The sequence below is a fragment of the Oncorhynchus kisutch genome, linkage group LG13 (assembly GCF_002021735.2).
Source record: "Oncorhynchus kisutch isolate 150728-3 linkage group LG13, Okis_V2, whole genome shotgun sequence".
Classification (NCBI taxonomy): domain Eukaryota; kingdom Metazoa; phylum Chordata; class Actinopteri; order Salmoniformes; family Salmonidae; genus Oncorhynchus; species Oncorhynchus kisutch.
In genome coordinates, this window is record NC_034186.2 from 75,770,111 (window position 1) to 75,790,026 (window position 19,916).

Here is a 19,916-nt window from a genome sequence, read left to right on the forward strand (position 1 = left end):
TTGCCCTTTAAAATAATTAAGCAACTAGCCAAATACCATGTGGCTCGCAGTGTCTGTACTCTACAATGTAGGCCTACAGTAGAGTACATCTGATTGCAGAGTTTTCAAAATAAATGCCCTCCAGATTGATACAAATCATAATTATATCATGTAGGCCTAATTTGTAGTCAACATTTAAAGATGCACTATACAGAAATAGCTCCGCCATTTCCTGGTTACTAAAATTCGAAGTTCACCTAATTTCAGTTTGTGACAAAACAATAAGTAATTGTATAGTCTTTGTACAATCTCAACCTCTGCAATACATTTTCCATAACCAAAACGATTGTATTTTCAGCCGTCTGAAACTGGTGTACAAAACAAAATAAAAGATGCAAAAACTAAACTTAAGAATGGGAAGCATAGAAATAATGCACATAGAATAGATCTACCACTTATTAGACTTGCTTTCAATAATGACAGTGACATTTCTATGTGAACTTGTTTGGTTGCACAAAGTTACATATGGCAGCTTTCCTTGGGAAAGCATTTGGAAATGTTCATTCAAAACAGCACATAATGACTGAATTGAGCACTGCAAAGATTCAACCAAGACTTTGGACCAAACTGTTTCAATACCTGGTTTGCTTACCCATTGTTTCTTGATTTGATTCATTTAACCTTTATTTAACTAGGCAAGTCCTACCTACCCTACCAGCTGTGAGCTGCTCCATGGGACAACCAGCTGCGGCTCTTACTGCCATGATATTCAGCTGAAACTTGGCTGTGTGCAGCGCACGTGAATATATTACACGTGCTTTACGATTGTGTAGGCTACTTTCTCTATTGTACCACATACTTGATACCGTTTATACCACCACTACACTACTTTGATACGGATCAGTGGGAATTAAGAAGTGACTATACCCAATGTCCACTGAACAAAAAGTGGGTTTCGTGCATATGTATTTCACTGAACCTTTATTTAAACCTCTGTGGGGTTTAGAGCGTATACCTCCGTGTAGTTCCTACTACACCACTGTTTAAACCTCTGTGTAGTTCCTACTACACCACTGTTTAAACCTCTGTGGGGATTAGGGCGTATACCTCCGTGTAGCTCCTACTACACCACTGTTTAAACCTCTGTGGGGTTCAGGGTGTATACCTCCGTGTAGCTCCTACTACACCACTGTTTAAACCTCAGCCCTCACCGGCCCTCTGTTAGAATACTGGCCAGCCCTGTTCTATAGTAACTGATCTAGTGTTTCTCAGTGGGAGGGAGACCCCTGCAGGTCGTTCTGAGCACTGCAGCTTCAGATACACAAGGACCAATATATCAATTGAACCAAAGACTCACCTAAACCAACACCATAGACATATCCTACAGACTGACAATCACGATGTGTTTTCTAAAGCATCACACCTTTTCTCAAGAACAGAAAGACACAATGTAAATCGAGATGCACTTCTGAGTTCAGTGTTATGAACCCACGGTTAGGCATCAGCAGAACAGAAAACGTAGCATAGAATGAATACATATTGAGCTTAACGTGGTCAACATCTTACAGGGTTCTTTTTGTGCTATTCTGTCCAATGTCTGAAATGTCCACATTAAAAATTATATATATATATATATATGTCTTTATGAGGTACACAAAACACACAGGTGAAGTAAACATGTTCCTTGTTCAGGTATCTGTCAAGATGGCAGAATACTTTCCTGGGATCCAATTCCTACATGATGAGCATTCTGTGTGTGTGTGTGTGTGTGTGTGTGTGTGTGTGTGTGTGTGTGTTTTTAATGAGAAGGTTTGTGTATTCAAAAATGGCTTCAGGGCAATTTCAGCATCTGTAAACCGAAACAGAACCAGCAGCTGAAACACACATGCTACCCTTGGTTCTGCTCGGCCCAATAGTCACAAATAAAGGAAATGTATGGTTTCTCTCTCTCTCTGTAATAGTCTCTTCAGTAGATCTCTTTGAAATGGAGATAGTGGCTACAAACAGGAGATAATATCCATATGTCAATCTGTCTGTGTGGTTCATATGAGTCCAGTCTCTTGTATCATGGGGCCGGTTCCCTCCGTCTGTCTGTCTAGACTCATTCTGGGAGTTCAGTTCAGAGTCAGAGAGAAGGGTTGTTTCTACCTCCAGGGTTCCAACCTAGACTCTCACAGCTGTCCATAATCAGTCGACACACACACACACACACACACACACACACAGTTCCTGTTTTAGAACTTTTCAGATTTGTCTCCTCAGTCCATCACCACCAGCCGTTTCCTCTTTTAGAACAGGTTCTGTTCCATCACCACCAGCCATTTCCTCTTTTAGAACAGGTTCTGTTCCATCACCACCAGCCGTTTCCTCTTTTAGAACAGGTTCTGTTCCATCACCACCAGCCGTTTCCTCTTTTAGAACAGGTTCTGTTCCAACACCACCAGCCGTTTCCTCTTTTAGAACAGGTTCTGTTCCAGCACCACCAGCCATTTCCTCTTTTAGAACAGGTTCTGTTCCAGCACCACCAGCCATTTCCTCTTTTAGAACAGGTTCTGTTCCAGCACCACCAGCCATTTCCTCTTTTAGAACAGGTTCTGTTCCAGGACCACCAGCCATTTCCTTTTTTAGAACAGGTTCTGTTCCAGCACCACCAGCCATTTCCTTTTTTAGAACAGGTTCTGTTCCAGCATCTGTATCCCTCTTTTGTTCTCTTCTTCCACTGCATTCTGTTCCAGTCCAGAGCACTCCAAAGTGGCCACAAAACACCCAATGGCCTTGCACATGTCAAATCCCTTGTCCAATATCATCCTAGAGAACCATCTCCTTCATCCAAGCCCACCAAAAGCCGTCAGCCTCCTTAGCCAATAGTCACAGGTCTCCATGGAGTTTTGACCAAAGAGGTGATGCGATGTATGAAGGCATGTATCTACGTTTTTAGAGTTATTTATTCACCTGTACAAACCTGCTGTATGTTTCTACTGTACCTTCCTGTTGGCTTGTGTTTATATTGTGTGCTTGGGGTGTATTCAAGGGTTCATGGTGAATAACAGCTTAAGTTGTAGTGTGCGTCATTGTTTCTCCTTCAGTCAGTCCAGAAGTTGTTCATTTGTAGTTTGATGGTGTGTGGTGGTTGTTGATCTGTAGTAGCTGTTAATGGTATGTAGAAGTTGTAGTAGTAGTTGTGTGAGGACAGGTAGTGGTGGTAGTTCCGGGCCGAACCAGACCAGAGGGACGGATGGAGGAGAGCATGTTTAGGAGGTGATGATCTCTCCTCCTAGGTGCCTCCATTCCTTCTGTGTCTCAACAGCTGGAAGATATTCTGAAACAGACACACGGCTCAAGAAACGACAACATGCGCAGGCTGGCAAAAATGGACATGGACAGTCGCGCGCACACACACACACACACACACACACACACACACACACACACACACACACACACACACACACACACACACACACACACACACACACACACACACACACACACACACACACACACACACACACAGGCCCAGGCCCAGGCCCAGGCCCAGGCCCAGGCCCAGGCCCAGGCCCAGGCCCAGGCCCAGGCCCAGGCCCAGGCCCAGGCCGCTACTGCTGTACCAGAGACAGAGGCAGGCAAAGCCTTACCTTGCTACACATACCTTCTTTACTGCAGTTCTTATTGTCCTTATCCACAGCCTCCTCTTCCACCTGGAGACACACAATATTAAACAACATTCTCATTAAACAATATCAGTGGACAACATTCCAAAGGTATTAGCCAGTGAAATGTGCAGCATAAGACAGCTGGTTAGCCAGTAGACAATACATGGCAGTATAAGAATGCTGGTTAACCAATAGACAGTACATGGCAGTATAAGACTGCTGGTGAGCCAGTAGACAATACATGGCAGTATAAAAATGCTGGTTAACCAATAGACAGTACATGGCAGTATAAGACTGCTGGTGAGCCAGTAGACAGTACATGGCAGCATAAGACTGCTGGTTAGCCAGTAGACAGTACATGGCAGTATAAGACTGCTGGTGAGCCAGTAGATAGTACATGGCAGTATAAGACTGCTGGTTAGCCAGTAGACAGTACATGGCAGCATAAGACTGCTGGTGAGCCAGTAGACAGTACATGGCAGTATAAGACTGCTGGTGAGCCAGTAGACAGTACATGGCAGTAGAAAACTGCTGGTTAGCCAGTAGACAGCACATGGCAGTATAAGACTGCTGGTTAGCCAGTAGACAGTACATGGCAGCATAAGACTGCTGGTGAGCCAGTAGACAGTACATGGCAGTATAAGACTGCTGGTGAGCCAGTAGACAGTACATGGCAGTAGAAAACTGCTGGTTAGCCAGTAGACAGCACATGGCAGTATAAGACTGCTGGTGAGCCAGTAGACAGTACATGGCAGTATAAGACTGCTGGTGAGCCAGTAGACAGTACATGGCAGTATAAGACTGCTGGTTAGCCAGTAGACAGCACATGGCATTATAAGACTGCTGGTGAGCCAGTAGACAGTACATGGCAGTATAAGACTGCTGGTTAGCCAGTACATGGCAGCATAATACTGCTGGTTAGCCAGTACATGGCAGCATAGGACTACTGGTTAGCCAGTACATGGCAGCATAAGACTACTGGTTAGCCAGTACATGGCAGCATAAGACTGCTGGTTAGCCAGTACATGGCAGCATAAGACTGCTGGTTAGCCAGTACATGGCAGCATAAGACTACTGGTTAGCCAGTAGACAGTACATGGCAGCATAAGACTGCTGGTTAGCCAGTACATGGCAGCATACGACTACTGGTTAGCCAGTAGACAATACATGGCAGTATAAGAATGCTGGTTAACCAATAGACAGTACATGGCAGTATAAGACTGCTGGTGAGCCAGTAGACAATACATGGCAGTATAAAAATGCTGGTTAACCAATAGACAGTACATGGCAGTATAAGACTGCTGGTGAGCCAGTAGACAGTACATGGCAGCATAAGACTGCTGGTGAGCCAGTAGACAGTACATGGCAGTATAAGACTGCTGGTGAGCCAGTAGACAGTACATGGCAGTAGAAAACTGCTGGTTAGCCAGTAGACAGCACATGGCAGTATAAGACTGCTGGTGAGCCAGTAGACAGTACATGGCAGTATAAGACTGCTGGTGAGCCAGTAGACAGTACATGGCAGTATAAGACTGCTGGTTAGCCAGTAGACAGCACATGGCATTATAAGACTGCTGGTGAGCCAGTAGACAGTACATGGCAGTATAAGACTGCTGGTTAGCCAGTACATGGCAGCATAATACTGCTGGTTAGCCAGTACATGGCAGCATAGGACTACTGGTTAGCCAGTACATGGCAGCATAAGACTACTGGTTAGCCAGTACATGGCAGCATAAGACTGCTGGTTAGCCAGTACATGGCAGCATAAGACTGCTGGTTAGCCAGTACATGGCAGCATAAGACTACTGGTTAGCCAGTAGACAGTACATGGCAGCATAAGACTGCTGGTTAGCCAGTACATGGCAGCATACGACTACTGGTTAGCCAGTAGACAATACATGGCAGTATAAGAATGCTGGTTAACCAATAGACAGTACATGGCAGTATAAGACTGCTGGTGAGCCAGTAGACAATACATGGCAGTATAAAAATGCTGGTTAACCAATAGACAGTACATGGCAGTATAAGACTGCTGGTGAGCCAGTAGACAGTACATGGCAGCATAAGACTGCTGGTGAGCCAGTAGACAGTACATGGCAGTATAAGACTGCTGGTGAGCCAGTAGACAGTACATGGCAGTAGAAAACTGCTGGTTAGCCAGTAGACAGCACATGGCAGTATAAGACTGCTGGTGAGCCAGTAGACAGTACATGGCAGTATAAGACTGCTGGTTAGCCAGTAGACAGCACATGGCAGTATAAGACTGCTGGTTAGCCAGCAGACAGTACATGGCAGTATAAGACTGCTGGTTAGCCAGTACATGGCAGCATAAGACTGCTGGTTAGCTAGTACATGGCAGCATAAGACTGTTGGTTAGCCAGTAGACAGTACATGGCAGCATAAGTCTGCTGGTTAGCCAGTAGACAGTAACTGGCAGCATAGGACTGCTGGTTAGCCAGTAGACAGTACATGGCAGCATAAGACTGCTGGTTAGCCAGTAGACAGTACATGGCAGTATAAGACTGCTGGTTAGCCAGTAGACAGTACATGGCAGCATAGCACTGCTGGTTAGATAGTACATGGCAGCATAAGACTGCTGGTTAGCCAGTAGACAGTACATGGCAGCATAGGACTGCTGGTTAGCCAGTACATGGCAGCATAAGACTGCTGGTTAGCTAGTACATGGCAGCATAAGACTGTTGGTTAGCCAGTAGACAGTTCATGGCAGCATAAGACTGCTGGTTAGCCAGTAGACAGTACATGGCAGTATAAGACTGCTGGTTAGCCAGTAGAGAGTACATGGCAGCATAAGACTGCTGGTTAGCCAGTAGACAGTACATGGCAGCATAAGACTGCTGGTTAGCCAGTACATGGCAGCATAAGACTACTGGTTAGCCAGTACATGGCAGCATAAGACTGCTGGTTAGCCAGTACATGGCAGCATAAGACTGCTGGTTAGCCAGTACATGGCAGCATAAGACTGCTGGTTAGCCAGTAGACAGTACATGGCAGCATAAGACTACTGGTTAGCCAGTACATGGCAGCATAAGACTGCTGGTTAGCCAGTACATGGCAGCATAAGACTGCTGGTTAGCCAGTACATGGCAGCATAAGACTGCTGGTTAGCCAGTAGACAGTACATGGCAGTATAAGACTGCTGGTTAGCCAGTAAACAGTACATGGCAGTATAAGACTGCTGGTTAGCCAGTAGACAGCAGATGGCAGTATAAGACTGCTGGTTAGCCAGTAAACAGTACATGGCAGTATAAGACTGCTGGTTAGCCAGTAGACAGCAGATGGCAGTATAAGACTGCTGGTTAGCCAGTAGACAGTACATGGCAGCATAAGACTGCTGGTTAGCCAGTAGACAGCAGATGGCAGTATAAGACTGCTGGTTAGCCAGTAAACAGTACATGGCAGTATAAGACTGCTGGTTAGCCAGTAGACAGCAGATGGCAGTATAAGACTGCTGGTTAGCCAGTACATGGCAGCATAAGACTGCTGGTTAGCCAGTAGACAGCAGATGGCAGTATAAGACTGCTGGTTAGCCAGTAAACAGTACATGGCAGTATAAGACTGCTGGTTAGCCAGTAGACAGCAGATGGCAGTATAAGACTGCTGGTTAGCCAGTAGACAGTACATGGCAGCATAAGACTGCTGGTTAGCCAGTACATGGCAGCATAAGACTGCTGGTTAGCCAGTACATGGCAGCATAAGACTGCTGGTTAGCCAGTAGACAGTACATGGCAGTATAAGACTGCTGGTTAGCCAGTAGACAGCAGATGGAAGTATAAGACAGCTGGTTAGCCAGTAGACAATACATGGCAGCATAAGACTGCTGGTTAGCCAGTAGACAGTACATGGCAGCATAAGACTGCTGGTTAGCCAGTAGACAGTACATGGCAGCATAAGACTGCTGGTTAGCCAGTACATGGCAGCATAAGACTGCTGGTTAGCCAGTAGACAGTACATGGCAGTATAAGACTGCTGGTTAGCCAGTAGACAGTACATGGCAGCATAAGACTGCTGGTTAGCCAGTAGACAGTACATGGCAGCATAAGAATGCTGGTTAGCCAGTACATGGCAGCATAGGACTGCTGGTTAGCCAGTAGACAGTACATGGCAGTATAAGACTGCTGGTTAGCCAGTAGACAGTACATGGCAGCATAAGACTGCTGGTTAGCCAGTAGACAGTACATGGCAGCATAAGACTGCTGGTTAGCCAGTACATGGCAGCATAAGACTACTGGTTAGCCAGTACATGGCATCATAAGACTACTGGTTAGCCAGTACATGGCAGCGTAAGACTACTGGTTAGCCAGTACATGGCATCATAAGACTGCTGGTTAGCCAGTACATGGCATCATAAGACTACTGGTTAGCCAGTACATGGCAGCATAAGACTACTGGTTAGCGAGTACATGGCAGCATAAGACTGCTGGTTAGCCAGTACATGGCAGCATAAGACTGCTGGTTAGCCAGTACATGGCAGCATAAGACTGCTGGTTAGCCAGTACATGGCAGCATAAGACTACTGGTTAGCCAGTACATGGCAGTATAAGACTGCTGGTTAGCCAGTAGACAGTACACGGCAGCATGAGACTGCTGGTTAGCCAGTAGACAGTACATGGCAGCATAAGAATGCTGGTTAGCCAGTAGACAGTACATGGCAGCATAAGACTGCTGGTTAGCCAGTAGACAGTACATGGCAGCATAAGACTGCTGGTTAGCCAGTACATGGCAGCATAAGACTGCTGGTTAGCCAGTACATGGCAGCGTAAGACTGCTGGTTAGCCAGTAGACAGTACATGGCAGTATAGGACTGCTGGTTAGCCAGTAGACAGTACATGGCAGCATAAGACTGCTGGTTAGCCAGTACATGGCAGCATAAGACTACTGGTTAGCCAGTACATGGCAGCATAAGACTGCTGGTTAGCCAGTACATGGCATCATAAGACTACTGGTTAGCCAGTACATGGCATCATAAGACTACTGGTTAGCCAGTACATGGCAGCATAAGACTACTGGTTAGCCAGTAGACAGTACATGGCAGCATAAGACTGCTGGTTAGCCAGTAGACAGTACATGGCAGCATAAGACTGCTGGTTAGCCAGTAGACAGTACATGGCAGCATAAGACTGCTGGTTAGCCAGTACATGGCAGCATAAGACTGCCGGTTAGCCAGTAGACAGTACATGGCAGTATAAGACTGCTGGTTAGCCAGTAGACAGTACATGGCAGCATAAGACTGCTGGTTAGCCAGTACATGGCAGCATAAGACTGCTGGTTAGCCAGTACATGGCAGCATAAGACTGCTGGTTAGCCAGTACATGGCAGCATAAGACTGCTGGTTAGCCAGTAGACAGTACATGGCAGTATAAGACTGCTGGTTAGCCAGTAAACAGTACATGGCAGTATAAGACTGCTGGTTAGCCAGTAGACAGCAGATGGCAGTATAAGACTGCTGGTTAGCCAGTAAACAGTACATGGCAGTATAAGACTGCTGGTTAGCCAGTAGACAGCAGATGGCAGTATAAGACTGCTGGTTAGCCAGTAGACAGTACATGGCAGCATAAGACTGCTGGTTAGCCAGTAGACAGTACATGGCAGCATAAGACTGCTGGTTAGCCAGTACATGGCAGCATAAGACTGCTGGTTAGCCAGTACATGGCAGCATAAGACTACTGGTTAGCCAGTACATGGCATCATAAGACTACTGGTTAGCCAGTACATGGCAGTATAAGACTGCTGGTTAGCCAGTAAACAGTATATGGCAGTATAAGACTGCTGGTTAGCCAGTAGACAGCAGATGGAAGTATAAGACTGCTGGTTAGCCAGTAGACAATACATGGCAGCATAAGACTGCTGGTTAGCCAGTAGACAGTACATGGCAGCATAAGACTGCTGGTTAGCCAGTAGACAGTACATGGCAGCATAAGAATGCTGGTTAGCCAGTACATGGCAGCATGAGACTGCTGGTTAGCCAGTAGACAGTACATGGCAGTATAAGACTGCTGGTTAGCCAGTAGACAGTACATGGCAGCATAAGACTGCTGGTTAGCCAGTAGACAGTACATGGCAGCATAAGACTGCTGGTTAGCCAGTACATGGCAGCATAAGACTACTGGTTAGCCAGTACATGGCATCATAAGACTACTGGTTAGCCAGTACATGGCAGCATAAGACTACTGGTTAGCCAGTACATGGCATCATAAGACTGCTGGTTAGCCAGTACATGGCATCATAAGACTACTGGTTAGCCAGTACATGGCAGCATAAGACTACTGGTTAGCGAGTACATGGCAGCATAAGACTGCTGGTTAGCCAGTACATGGCAGCATAAGACTGCTGGTTAGCCAGTACATGGCAGCATAAGACTGCTGGTTAGCCAGTACATGGCAGCATAAGACTACTGGTTAGCCAGTACATGGCAGTATAAGACTGCTGGTTAGCCAGTAGACAGTACACGGCAGCATGAGACTGCTGGTTAGCCAGTAGACAGTACATGGCAGCATAAGACTGCTGGTTAGCCAGTAGACAGTACATGGCAGCATAAGACTGCTGGTTAGCCAGTAGACAGTACATGGCAGCATAAGACTGCTGGTTAGCCAGTACATGGCAGCATAAGACTGCTGGTTAGCCAGTACATGGCAGCATAAGACTGCTGGTTAGCCAGTAGACAGTACATGGCAGTATAGGACTGCTGGTTAGCCAGTAGACAGTACATGGCAGCATAAGACTGCTGGTTAGCCAGTACATGGCAGCATAAGACTACTGGTTAGCCAGTACATGGCAGCATAAGACTGCTGGTTAGCCAGTACATGGCATCATAAGACTACTGGTTAGCCAGTACATGGCATCATAAGACTACTGGTTAGCCAGTACATGGCAGCATAAGACTACTGGTTAGCCAGTAGACAGTACATGGCAGCATAAGACTGCTGGTTAGCCAGTAGACAGTACATGGCAGCATAAGACTGCTGGTTAGCCAGTAGACAGTACATGGCAGCATAAGACTGCTGGTTAGCCAGTACATGGCAGCATAAGACTGCCGGTTAGCCAGTAGACAGTACATGGCAGTATAAGACTGCTGGTTAGCCAGTAGACAGTACATGGCAGCATAAGACTGCTGGTTAGCCAGTACATGGCAGCATAAGACTGCTGGTTAGCCAGTACATGGCAGCATAAGACTGCTGGTTAGCCAGTACATGGCAGCATAAGACTGCTGGTTAGCCAGTAGACAGTACATGGCAGTATAAGACTGCTGGTTAGCCAGTAGACAGTACATGGCAGTATAAGACTGCTGGTTAGCCAGTAAACAGTACATGGCAGTATAAGACTGCTGGTTAGCCAGTAGACAGCAGATGGCAGTATAAGACTGCTGGTTAGCCAGTAAACAGTACATGGCAGTATAAGACTGCTGGTTAGCCAGTAGACAGCAGATGGCAGTATAAGACTGCTGGTTAGCCAGTAAACAGTACATGGCAGTATAAGACTGCTGGTTAGCCAGTAGACAGCAGATGGCAGTATAAGACTGCTGGTTAGCCAGTAGACAGTACATGGCAGCATAAGACTGCTGGTTAGCCAGTAGACAGTACATGGCAGCATAAGACTGCTGGTTAGCCAGTACATGGCAGCATAAGACTACTGGTTAGCCAGTACATGGCATCATAAGACTGCTGGTTAGCCAGTAGACAGTACATGGCAGTATAAGACTGCTGGTTAGCCAGTAAACAGTACATGGCAGTATAAGACTGCTGGTTAGCCAGTAGACAGCAGATGGAAGTATAAGACTGCTGGTTAGCCAGTAGACAATACATGGCAGCATAAGACTGCTGGTTAGCCAGTAGACAGTACATGGCAGCATAAGACTGCTGGTTAGCCAGTAGACAGTACATGGCAGCATAAGACTGCTGGTTAGCCAGTACATGGCAGCATAAGACTGCTGGTTAGCCAGTAGACAGTACATGGCAGCATAAGACTGCTGGTTAGCCAGTAGACAGTACATGGCAGCATAAGACTGCTGGTTAGCCAGTACATGGCAGCATAAGACTACTGGTTAGCCAGTACATGGCATCATAAGACTACTGGTTAGCCAGTACATGGCAGCATAAGACTACTGGTTAGCCAGTACATGGCATCATAAGACTACTGGTTAGCCAGTACATGGCATCATAAGACTACTGGTTAGCCAGTACATGGCAGCATAAGACTACTGGTTAGCCAGTACATGGCAGCATAAGACTGCTGGTTAGCCAGTACATGGCAGCATAAGACTGCTGGTTAGCCAGTACATGGCAGCATAAGACTACTGGTTAGCCAGTACATGGCAGCATAAGACTACTGGTTAGCCAGTACATGGCAGCATAAGACTACTGGTTAGCCAGTACATGGCAGTATAAGACTGCTGGTTAGCCAGTAGACAGCAGATGGCAGTATAAGACTGCTGGTTAGCCAGTAGACAGTACACGGCAGCATGAGACTGCTGGTTAGCCAGTAGACAGTACATGGCAGCATAAGAATGCTGGTTAGCCAGTAGACAGTACATGGCAGCATAAGACTGCTGGTTAGCCAGTAGACAGTACATGGCAGCATAAGACTGCTGGTTAGCCAGTACATGGCAGCATAAGACTGCTGGTTAGCCAGTACATGGCAGCATAAGACTGCTGGTTAGCCAGTAGACAGTACATGGCAGTATAAGACTGCTGGTTAGCCAGTAGACAGTACATGGCAGCATAAGACTGCTGGTTAGCCAGTAGACAGTACATGGCAGCATAAGACTGCTGGTTAGCCAGTAGACAGTACATGGCAGCATAAGACTGCTGGTTAGCCAGTACATGGCAGCATAAGACTACTGGTTAGCCAGTACATGGCAGCATAAGACTACTGGTTAGCCAGTACATGGCAGCATAAGACTGCTGGTTAGCCAGTACATGGCAGCATAAGACTACTGGTTAGCCAGTAGACAGTACATGGCAGCATAAGACTGCTGGTTAGCCAGTACATGGCAGCATAAGACTGCTGGTTAGCCAGTACATGGCAGCATAAGACTGCTGGTTAGCCAGTAGACAGTTCATGGCAGTATAAGACTGCTGGTTAGCCAGCAGACAGTACATGGCAGTATAAGACTGCTGGTTAGCCAGCAGACAGTACATGGCAGTATAAGACTGCTGGTTAGCCAGCAGACAGTACATGGCAGTATAAGACTGCGGAGTTAGCCAGTAGACAGTACATGGCAGTATACAACCCTCTCCTCACCTCTTTCCTCCACTTGAGTTCACAGAAGACTCTCTCAACGCACTCATGCAGGTAGTTGAACTGGACACAGCACAGGACACAACACAACAAAGGGTTAACTCTCTGCACATTGATACATCATGTTCAGACATTCGTTGGGACTCTCAAAAGGTATGTACTGTGAGTGTGTGTGAGACTCACGTAGGGAGTAAAGATCTTGACCCAGCGAGGTTTCTTCTCTGCCCTGGCGTACTGGAAGCAGAAGGCCATGCCCTCCTCATCAGTGTCCCAGTGCTGCATCTCCACCCACTCAAACACGATCACCTGGTTCTGTTATAGAGAGACAGGGTCAACACACACACACACACACACACACACACACGTTCTCCATACCTCTAACGTTCCCTCTTCTGTGCAGGCGTGCAGTTTAAAGTGGTGTATGCTGATGGCTGTGACGACGTGGCCTTTGCGTCGGGAGTCACAGGAGCAGTGTGGGAAGATGATCTCATTGTAGCCTTCACAGCCCCGTAACATACTGAGATACTGGGGGAAAGAGAGAACATTTAGGGGGCCAGACAACTGCTTCTAGAAACCATCCTATGTTCCATGTCTATTTGGTCATATATGCCATGTATATACCAAGTCTTACGCTACATGACTGTCACGACTTCCGCCGAGGTTTGCTCTCCTGCCCGTTCATGGCGGTGCTCGGCGTTCGTCGTCACCGTCCTACTAGCCACTACCGATCCCTTTTCGTGTATCTGTTGGTTTTGTCTGATTGGTTTCACCTGTGTGTTGTTTAGTTAATTAGTGTCTGTATATAATGTAGGTTGTCCCACCCTTGTTTTGTGCGGGATTGTTTATTTTGTCATTCATTTTCGTCTGTCGTGGTTATTCGTGTTTTCTTATTCTCCGGTTAGTCTGTTATCCTGTGTTGGATAATTTCACCCTGTGTGTGTTTGGGTTGACCGTGTTTGTTTGTTCACCGGTTAGTCTGTTATCCTATGTTGGATAATTTCACCCTGTGTGTGTTTGGGTTGACCGTGTTTGTTTGTTCACCGGTTAGTCTGTTATCCTATGTTGGATAATTACACCCTGTGTGTGTTTGGGTTGACCGTGTTTGTTTGTTCACCGGTTAGTCTGTTATCCTATGTTGGATAATTACACCCTGTGTGTGTTTGGGTTGACCGTGTTTGTTTGTTCACCGGTTAGTCTGTTATCCTATGTTGGATAATTACACCCTGTGTGTGTTTGGGTTGACCGTGTTTGTTTGTTCACCGGTTAGTCTGTTATCCTATGTTGGATAATTCACCCTGTGTGTGTTTGGGTTGACCGTGTTTGTTTGTTCTCCGGTTAGTCTGTTATCCTATGTTGGATAATTCACCCTGTGTTTGTTTGGGTTGACCGTGTTTGTTTGTTCACCGGTTAGTCTGTTATCCTATGTTGGATAATTCACCCTGTGTGTGTTTGGGTTGACCGTGTTTGTTTGTTCACCGGTTAGTCTGTTATCCTATGTTGGATAATTCACCCTGTGTGTGTTTGGGTTGACCGTGTTTGTTTGTTCACCGGTTAGTCTGTTATCCTATGTTGGATAATTCACCCTGTGTGTGTTTGGGTTGACCGTGTTTGTTTGTTCACCGGTTAGTCTGTTATCCTATGTTGGATAATTCACCCTGTGTGTGTTTGGGTTGACCGTGTTTGTTTGTTCACCGGTTAGTCTGTTATCCTATGTTGGATAATTCACCCTGTGTGTGTTTGGGTTGACCGTGTTTGTTTGTTCACCGGTTAGTCTGTTATCCTATGTTGGATAATTCACCCTGTGTGTTTGGGTTGACCGTGTTTGTTTGTTCACCGGTTAGTCTGTTATCCTATGTTGGATAATTCACCCTGTGTGTGTTTGGGTTGACCGTGTTTGTTTGTTCACCGGTTAGTCTGTTATCCTATGTTGGATAATTCACCCTGTGTGTGTTTGGGTTGACCGTGTTTGTTTGTTCTCCGGTTAGTCTGTTATCCTATGTTGGATAATTCACCCTGTGTGTGTTTGGGTTGACCGTGTTTGTTTGTTCACCGGTTAGTCTGTTATCCTATGTTGGATAATTACACCCTGTGTGTGTTTGGGTTGACCGTGTTTGTTTGTTCACCGGTTAGTCTGTTATCCTATGTTGGATAATTCACCCTGTGTGTGTTTGGGTTGACCGTGTTTGTTTGTTCTCCGGTTAGTCTGTTATCCTATGTTGGATAATTCACCCTGTGTGTGTTTGGGTTGACCGTGTTTGTTTGTTCACCGGTTAGTCTGTTATCCTATGTTGGATAATTCACCCTGTGTGTGTTTGGGTTGACCGTGTTTGTTTGTTCACCGGTTAGTCTGTTATCCTATGTTGGATAATTCACCCTGTGTGTGTTTGGGTTGACCGTGTTTGTTTGTTCACCGGTTAGTCTGTTATCCTATGTTGGATAATTCACCCTGTGTGTGTTTGGGTTGACCGTGTTTGTTTGTTCACCGGTTAGTCTGTTATCCTATGTTGGATAATTTCACCCTGTGTGTGTTTGGGTTGACTGTGTGTGTTTGGGTTGACCGTGTGTGTTTGGGTTCACCCTGTGTGTGTTTGGGTTGACCGTGTTTGTTTGTTCACCGGAGAATAAACTTTATTATCGCATTCTGCTCTCTGCGCCTGATTCCACCCACCTTGATTAGACGTGACAATGACCTAGTGTATTCCCATCTATTACAGCCCTTAACCACAATGGAAGACCAGTCATGTACTCCCTGACGAGGACCATGCAGTTGAAACGTGTCAGAGTTTAAAATCTTTGTTTCCATTGAACATGCCATACAAAAAAAGGCATTTTAATTCATTATCTGAATAGGGCCTTGGTCCTCCTTTCTTTTGACAGTCATGTACTGTACTTGCTCATTAGTTGTGACAGTAATGTCTGAGGTTTCTTCTCTGGCCATCTAGTGACTAGAAGAGAGGCAGAGAGAGACACTAACCATGTCCATCTAGTGACTAGCAGAGGGAGAGAGAGACACTAACCATGGCCATCTAGTGACTAGAAGAGAGGGAGAGAGAGACACTAACCATGGCCATCTAGTGACTAGAAGAGAGAGAGACACTAACCATGGCCATCTAGTGACTAGAAGAGAGAGAGACACTAACCATGGCCATCTAGTGACTAGAAGAGAGGGAGAGAGAGACACTAACCATGGCCATCTAGTGACTAGAAGAGAGGGAGAGAGAGACACTAACCATGGCCATCTAGTGACTAGAAGAGAGGGAGAGAGAGACACTAACCATGGCCATCTAGTGACTAGAAGAGAGGGAGACACTAACCATGGCCATCTAGTGACTAGAAGAGAGAGAGACACTAACCATGGCCATCTAGTGACTAGAAGAGAGGGAGAGAGAGACACTAACCATGGCCATCTAGTGACTAGAAGAGAGGGAGAGAGAGACACTAACCATGGCCATCTAGTGACTAGAAGAGAGGGAGAGAGAGACACTAACCATGGCCATCTAGTGACTAGAAGAGAGGGAGAGCGAGACACTAACCATGGCCATCTAGTGACTAGAAGAGAGGGAGAGAGACACTAACCATGGCCATCTAGTGACTAGAAGAGAGGGAGAGAGAGACACTAACCATGGCCATCTTCTTCTGTTCTGCTAATTTCTGTAGCTGGTAGGACTTCTCCTCTGCCTTGATAAATCCCCTTTTCACATCATCCACCGCCTGAGAGAGGTGGGGGGAGAGCGAGAGAGTTATAAATGGACAAACCAACTGAACTCTACCTTACACAATGCACACTCCCCTGACACACACACACAATGCTTAGGTTTCTTCCTAGGTTTTGGCCTTTCTAGGGAGTTTTTCCTAGCCACCGTGCTTCTACACCTGCATTGCTTGCTGTTTGGGGTTTTAGGCTGGGTTTCTGTACAGCACTTTGAGATATCAGCTGATGTACGAAGGGCTATATAAATAGATTTGATTTGATTTTAATGCACACTCCCCTGACACACACACACACAATGCACACTCCCCTGACACACACACACAATGCACATTCCCCTGACACACACACACAATGCACACTCCCCTGACACACACACACACAATGCACACTCCCCTGACACACACACACACACACAATGCACACTCCCCTGACACACACACACACACAATGCACACTCCCCTGACACACACACACACACAATGCACACTCCCCTGACACACACACACACACAATGCACACTCCCCTGACACACACACACACAATGCACACTCCCCTGACACACACACACACACAATGCACACTCCCCTGACACACACACACACACAATGCACACTCCCCTGACACACACACACAATGCACACTCCCCTGACACACACAATGCACACTCCCCTGACACACACACAATGCACACACACACACAATGCACACACACCTGACACACGCACACAATGCACACACACCTGACACACACACACAATGCACACTCCCTGACACACACAATGCACACACACCTGACACACACACACACAATGCACACACACCTGACACACACATACACAATGCACACACACCTGACACACACACAATGCACACACACACGACACACACACACACACACACACAATGCACACACACACACAATGCACACAACCCCTAACACACACACACACACAATGCACACACACACACAATGCACACACACCTGACACACACACACACACACACAATGCACACACACACCTGACACACACACAATGCACACACACCTGGTGGAAGCAGTAGCTGACGGCCAGTTGGTTGTCATTGAGCAGTATCTCCTCCTCGGTGGTGAAGAGCCACTTGCGCAGGGTGAGGCAGGTCCCAGGGACAGCAGACGTGTAGTTCTGAACATACAGCTTGTGGGGGAACTCATTAGGAGCCAGTTTACGCACTGAGAGACAGAGACAGAGAGAGATACAGAGAGAGAGACAGCGAGAGAGATCGACAGGGTTAGGTCAGTGGGAGAGAGAGAGAGACAGGGTTAGGTCGGTGGGGGAGAGAGAGAGAGAGAGAGAGAGAGAGAGAGAGAGAGAGAGAGAGAGACAGGGTTAGGTCGGTGGGAGAGAGAGAGAGAGCGCGACAGGGTTAGGTCGGTGGGAGAGAGAGAGAGAGCGCGACAGGGTTAGGTCGGTGGGAGAGAGAGAGAGAGAGAGAGCGCGACAGGGTTAGGTCGGTGGGAGAGAGAGAGAGAGAGAGAGAGAGCGCAGGGTTAGGTCGGTGGGAGAGAGAGAGAGAGCGACAGGGTTAGGTCAGTGGGAGGGAGAGAGAGAGAGCGACAGGGTTAGGTCGGTGGGAGAGAGAGAGAGAGCGCGACAGGGTTAGGTCGGTGGGAGAGAGAGAGAGAGAGAGAGAGAGCGCGACAGGGTTAGGTCGGTGGGAGAGAGAGACAGGGTTAGGTCGGTGGGAGAGAGAGAGAGAGCGCGACAGGGTTAGGTCGGTGGGAGAGAGAGAGAGAGCGCGACAGGGTTAGGTCAGTGGGAGAGAGAGAGAGAGAGCGCGACAGGGTTAGGTCGGTGGGAGAGAGAGAGAGAGAGAGAGAGCGCGACAGGGTTAGGTCGGTGGGAGAGAGAGAGAGAGCGCGACAGGGTTAGGTCGGTGGGAGAGAGAGAGAGAGCGCGACAGGGTTAGGTCGGTGGGAGAGAGAGAGAGAGAGAGCGCGACAGGGTTAGGTCGGTGGGAGAGAGAGAGAGAGAGAGAGCGACAGGGTTAGGTCGGTGGGAGAGAGAGAGAGAGCGACAGGGTTAGGTCGGTGGGAGGGAGAGAGAGAGAGCGACAGGGTTAGGTCGGTGGGAGAGAGAGAGAGCGACAGGGTTAGGTCGGTGGGAGAGAGAGAGAGAGAGAGAGAGAGAGAGAGAGAGCGACAGGGTTAGGTCGGTGGGAGAGAGAGAGAGAGAGCGACAGGGTTAGGTCGGTGGGAGAGAGAGAGAGAGGGAGAGAGAGAGCGACAGGGTTAGGTCGGTGGGAGAGAGAGAGAGAGAGAGAGAGCGACAGGGTTAGGTCGGTGGGAGAGAGAGAGAGAGCGACAGGGTTAGGTCGGTGGGAGGGAGAGAGAGAGAGCGACAGGGTTAGGTCGGTGGGAGAGAGAGAGAGAGCGCGACAGGGTTAGGTCGGTGGGAGAGAGAGAGAGAGCGCGACAGGGTTAGGTCGGTGGGAGAGAGAGAGAGAGAGAGAGAGAGCGCGACAGGGTTAGGTCGGTGGGAGAGAGAGAGAGAGAGAGAGAGAGCGACAGGGTTAGGTCGGTGGGAGAGAGAGAGAGAGCGACAGGGTTAGGTCGGTGGGAGAGAGAGAGAGAGCGCGACAGGGTTAGGTCGGTGGGAGAGAGAGAGAGAGAGAGCGCGACAGGGTTAGGTCGGTGGGAGAGAGAGAGAGAGAGAGAGCGACAGGGTTAGGTCGGTGGGAGAGAGAGAGAGAGCGACAGGGTTAGGTCGGTGGGAGGGAGAGAGAGAGAGCGACAGGGTTAGGTCGGTGGGAGAGAGAGAGAGCGACAGGGTTAGGTCGGTGGGAGAGAGAGAGAGAGAGAGAGAGCGACAGGGTTAGGTCGGTGGGAGAGAGAGAGAGAGAGCGACAGGGTTAGGGTCGGTGGGAGAGAGAGAGGGAGAGAGAGAGCGACAGGGTTAGGTCGGTGGGAGAGAGAGAGAGAGAGCGACAGGGTTAGGTCGGTGGGAGAGAGAGAGAGAGAGCGAGCGACAGGGTTAGGTCGGTGGGAGAGAGAGAGAGAGCGAGCGACAGGGTTAGGTCGGTGGGAGAGAGAGAGAGAGAGAGAGCGACAGGGTTAGGTCGGTGGGAGAGAGAGAGAGAGCGACAGGGTTAGGTGGGTGGGGGAGAGAGAGAGAGCGACAGGGTTAGGTCGGTGGGAGAGAGAGCGACAGGGTTAGGTCGGTGGGAGAGAGAGCGACAGGGTTAGGTCGGTGGGAGAGAGAGCGACAGGGTTAGGTCGGTGGGAGAGAGAGAGAGAGAGAGACAGGGTTAGGTCGGTGGGAGAGAGAGAGAGAGAGAGC

The 19,916-nt window shown here is 47.9% G+C and overlaps 1 protein-coding gene across 1 annotated transcript in view; it reads right to left on the reverse strand.

The window, feature by feature from the left end:
- Nucleotides 1-263: 263 nt before the first annotated feature.
- Nucleotides 264-19,916, reverse strand: part of LOC109884647 (sorting nexin-27) — a 37,427-nt gene continuing 17,774 nt past the window's right edge. The window contains exons 7-13 of the mRNA XM_031787416.1: nt 17,646-17,809; nt 16,509-16,598; nt 13,263-13,412; nt 13,071-13,199; nt 12,891-12,950; nt 3,629-3,677; nt 264-3,298 (exon numbers count right to left, since the gene is read on the reverse strand). Of these exons, the coding sequence (XP_031643276.1) occupies nt 3,231-3,298; nt 3,629-3,677; nt 12,891-12,950; nt 13,071-13,199; nt 13,263-13,412; nt 16,509-16,598; nt 17,646-17,809 (710 nt within the window). The 3' untranslated portion in view covers nt 264-3,230. The remainder of the gene's footprint in view (nt 3,299-3,628; nt 3,678-12,890; nt 12,951-13,070; nt 13,200-13,262; nt 13,413-16,508; nt 16,599-17,645; nt 17,810-19,916) is intronic.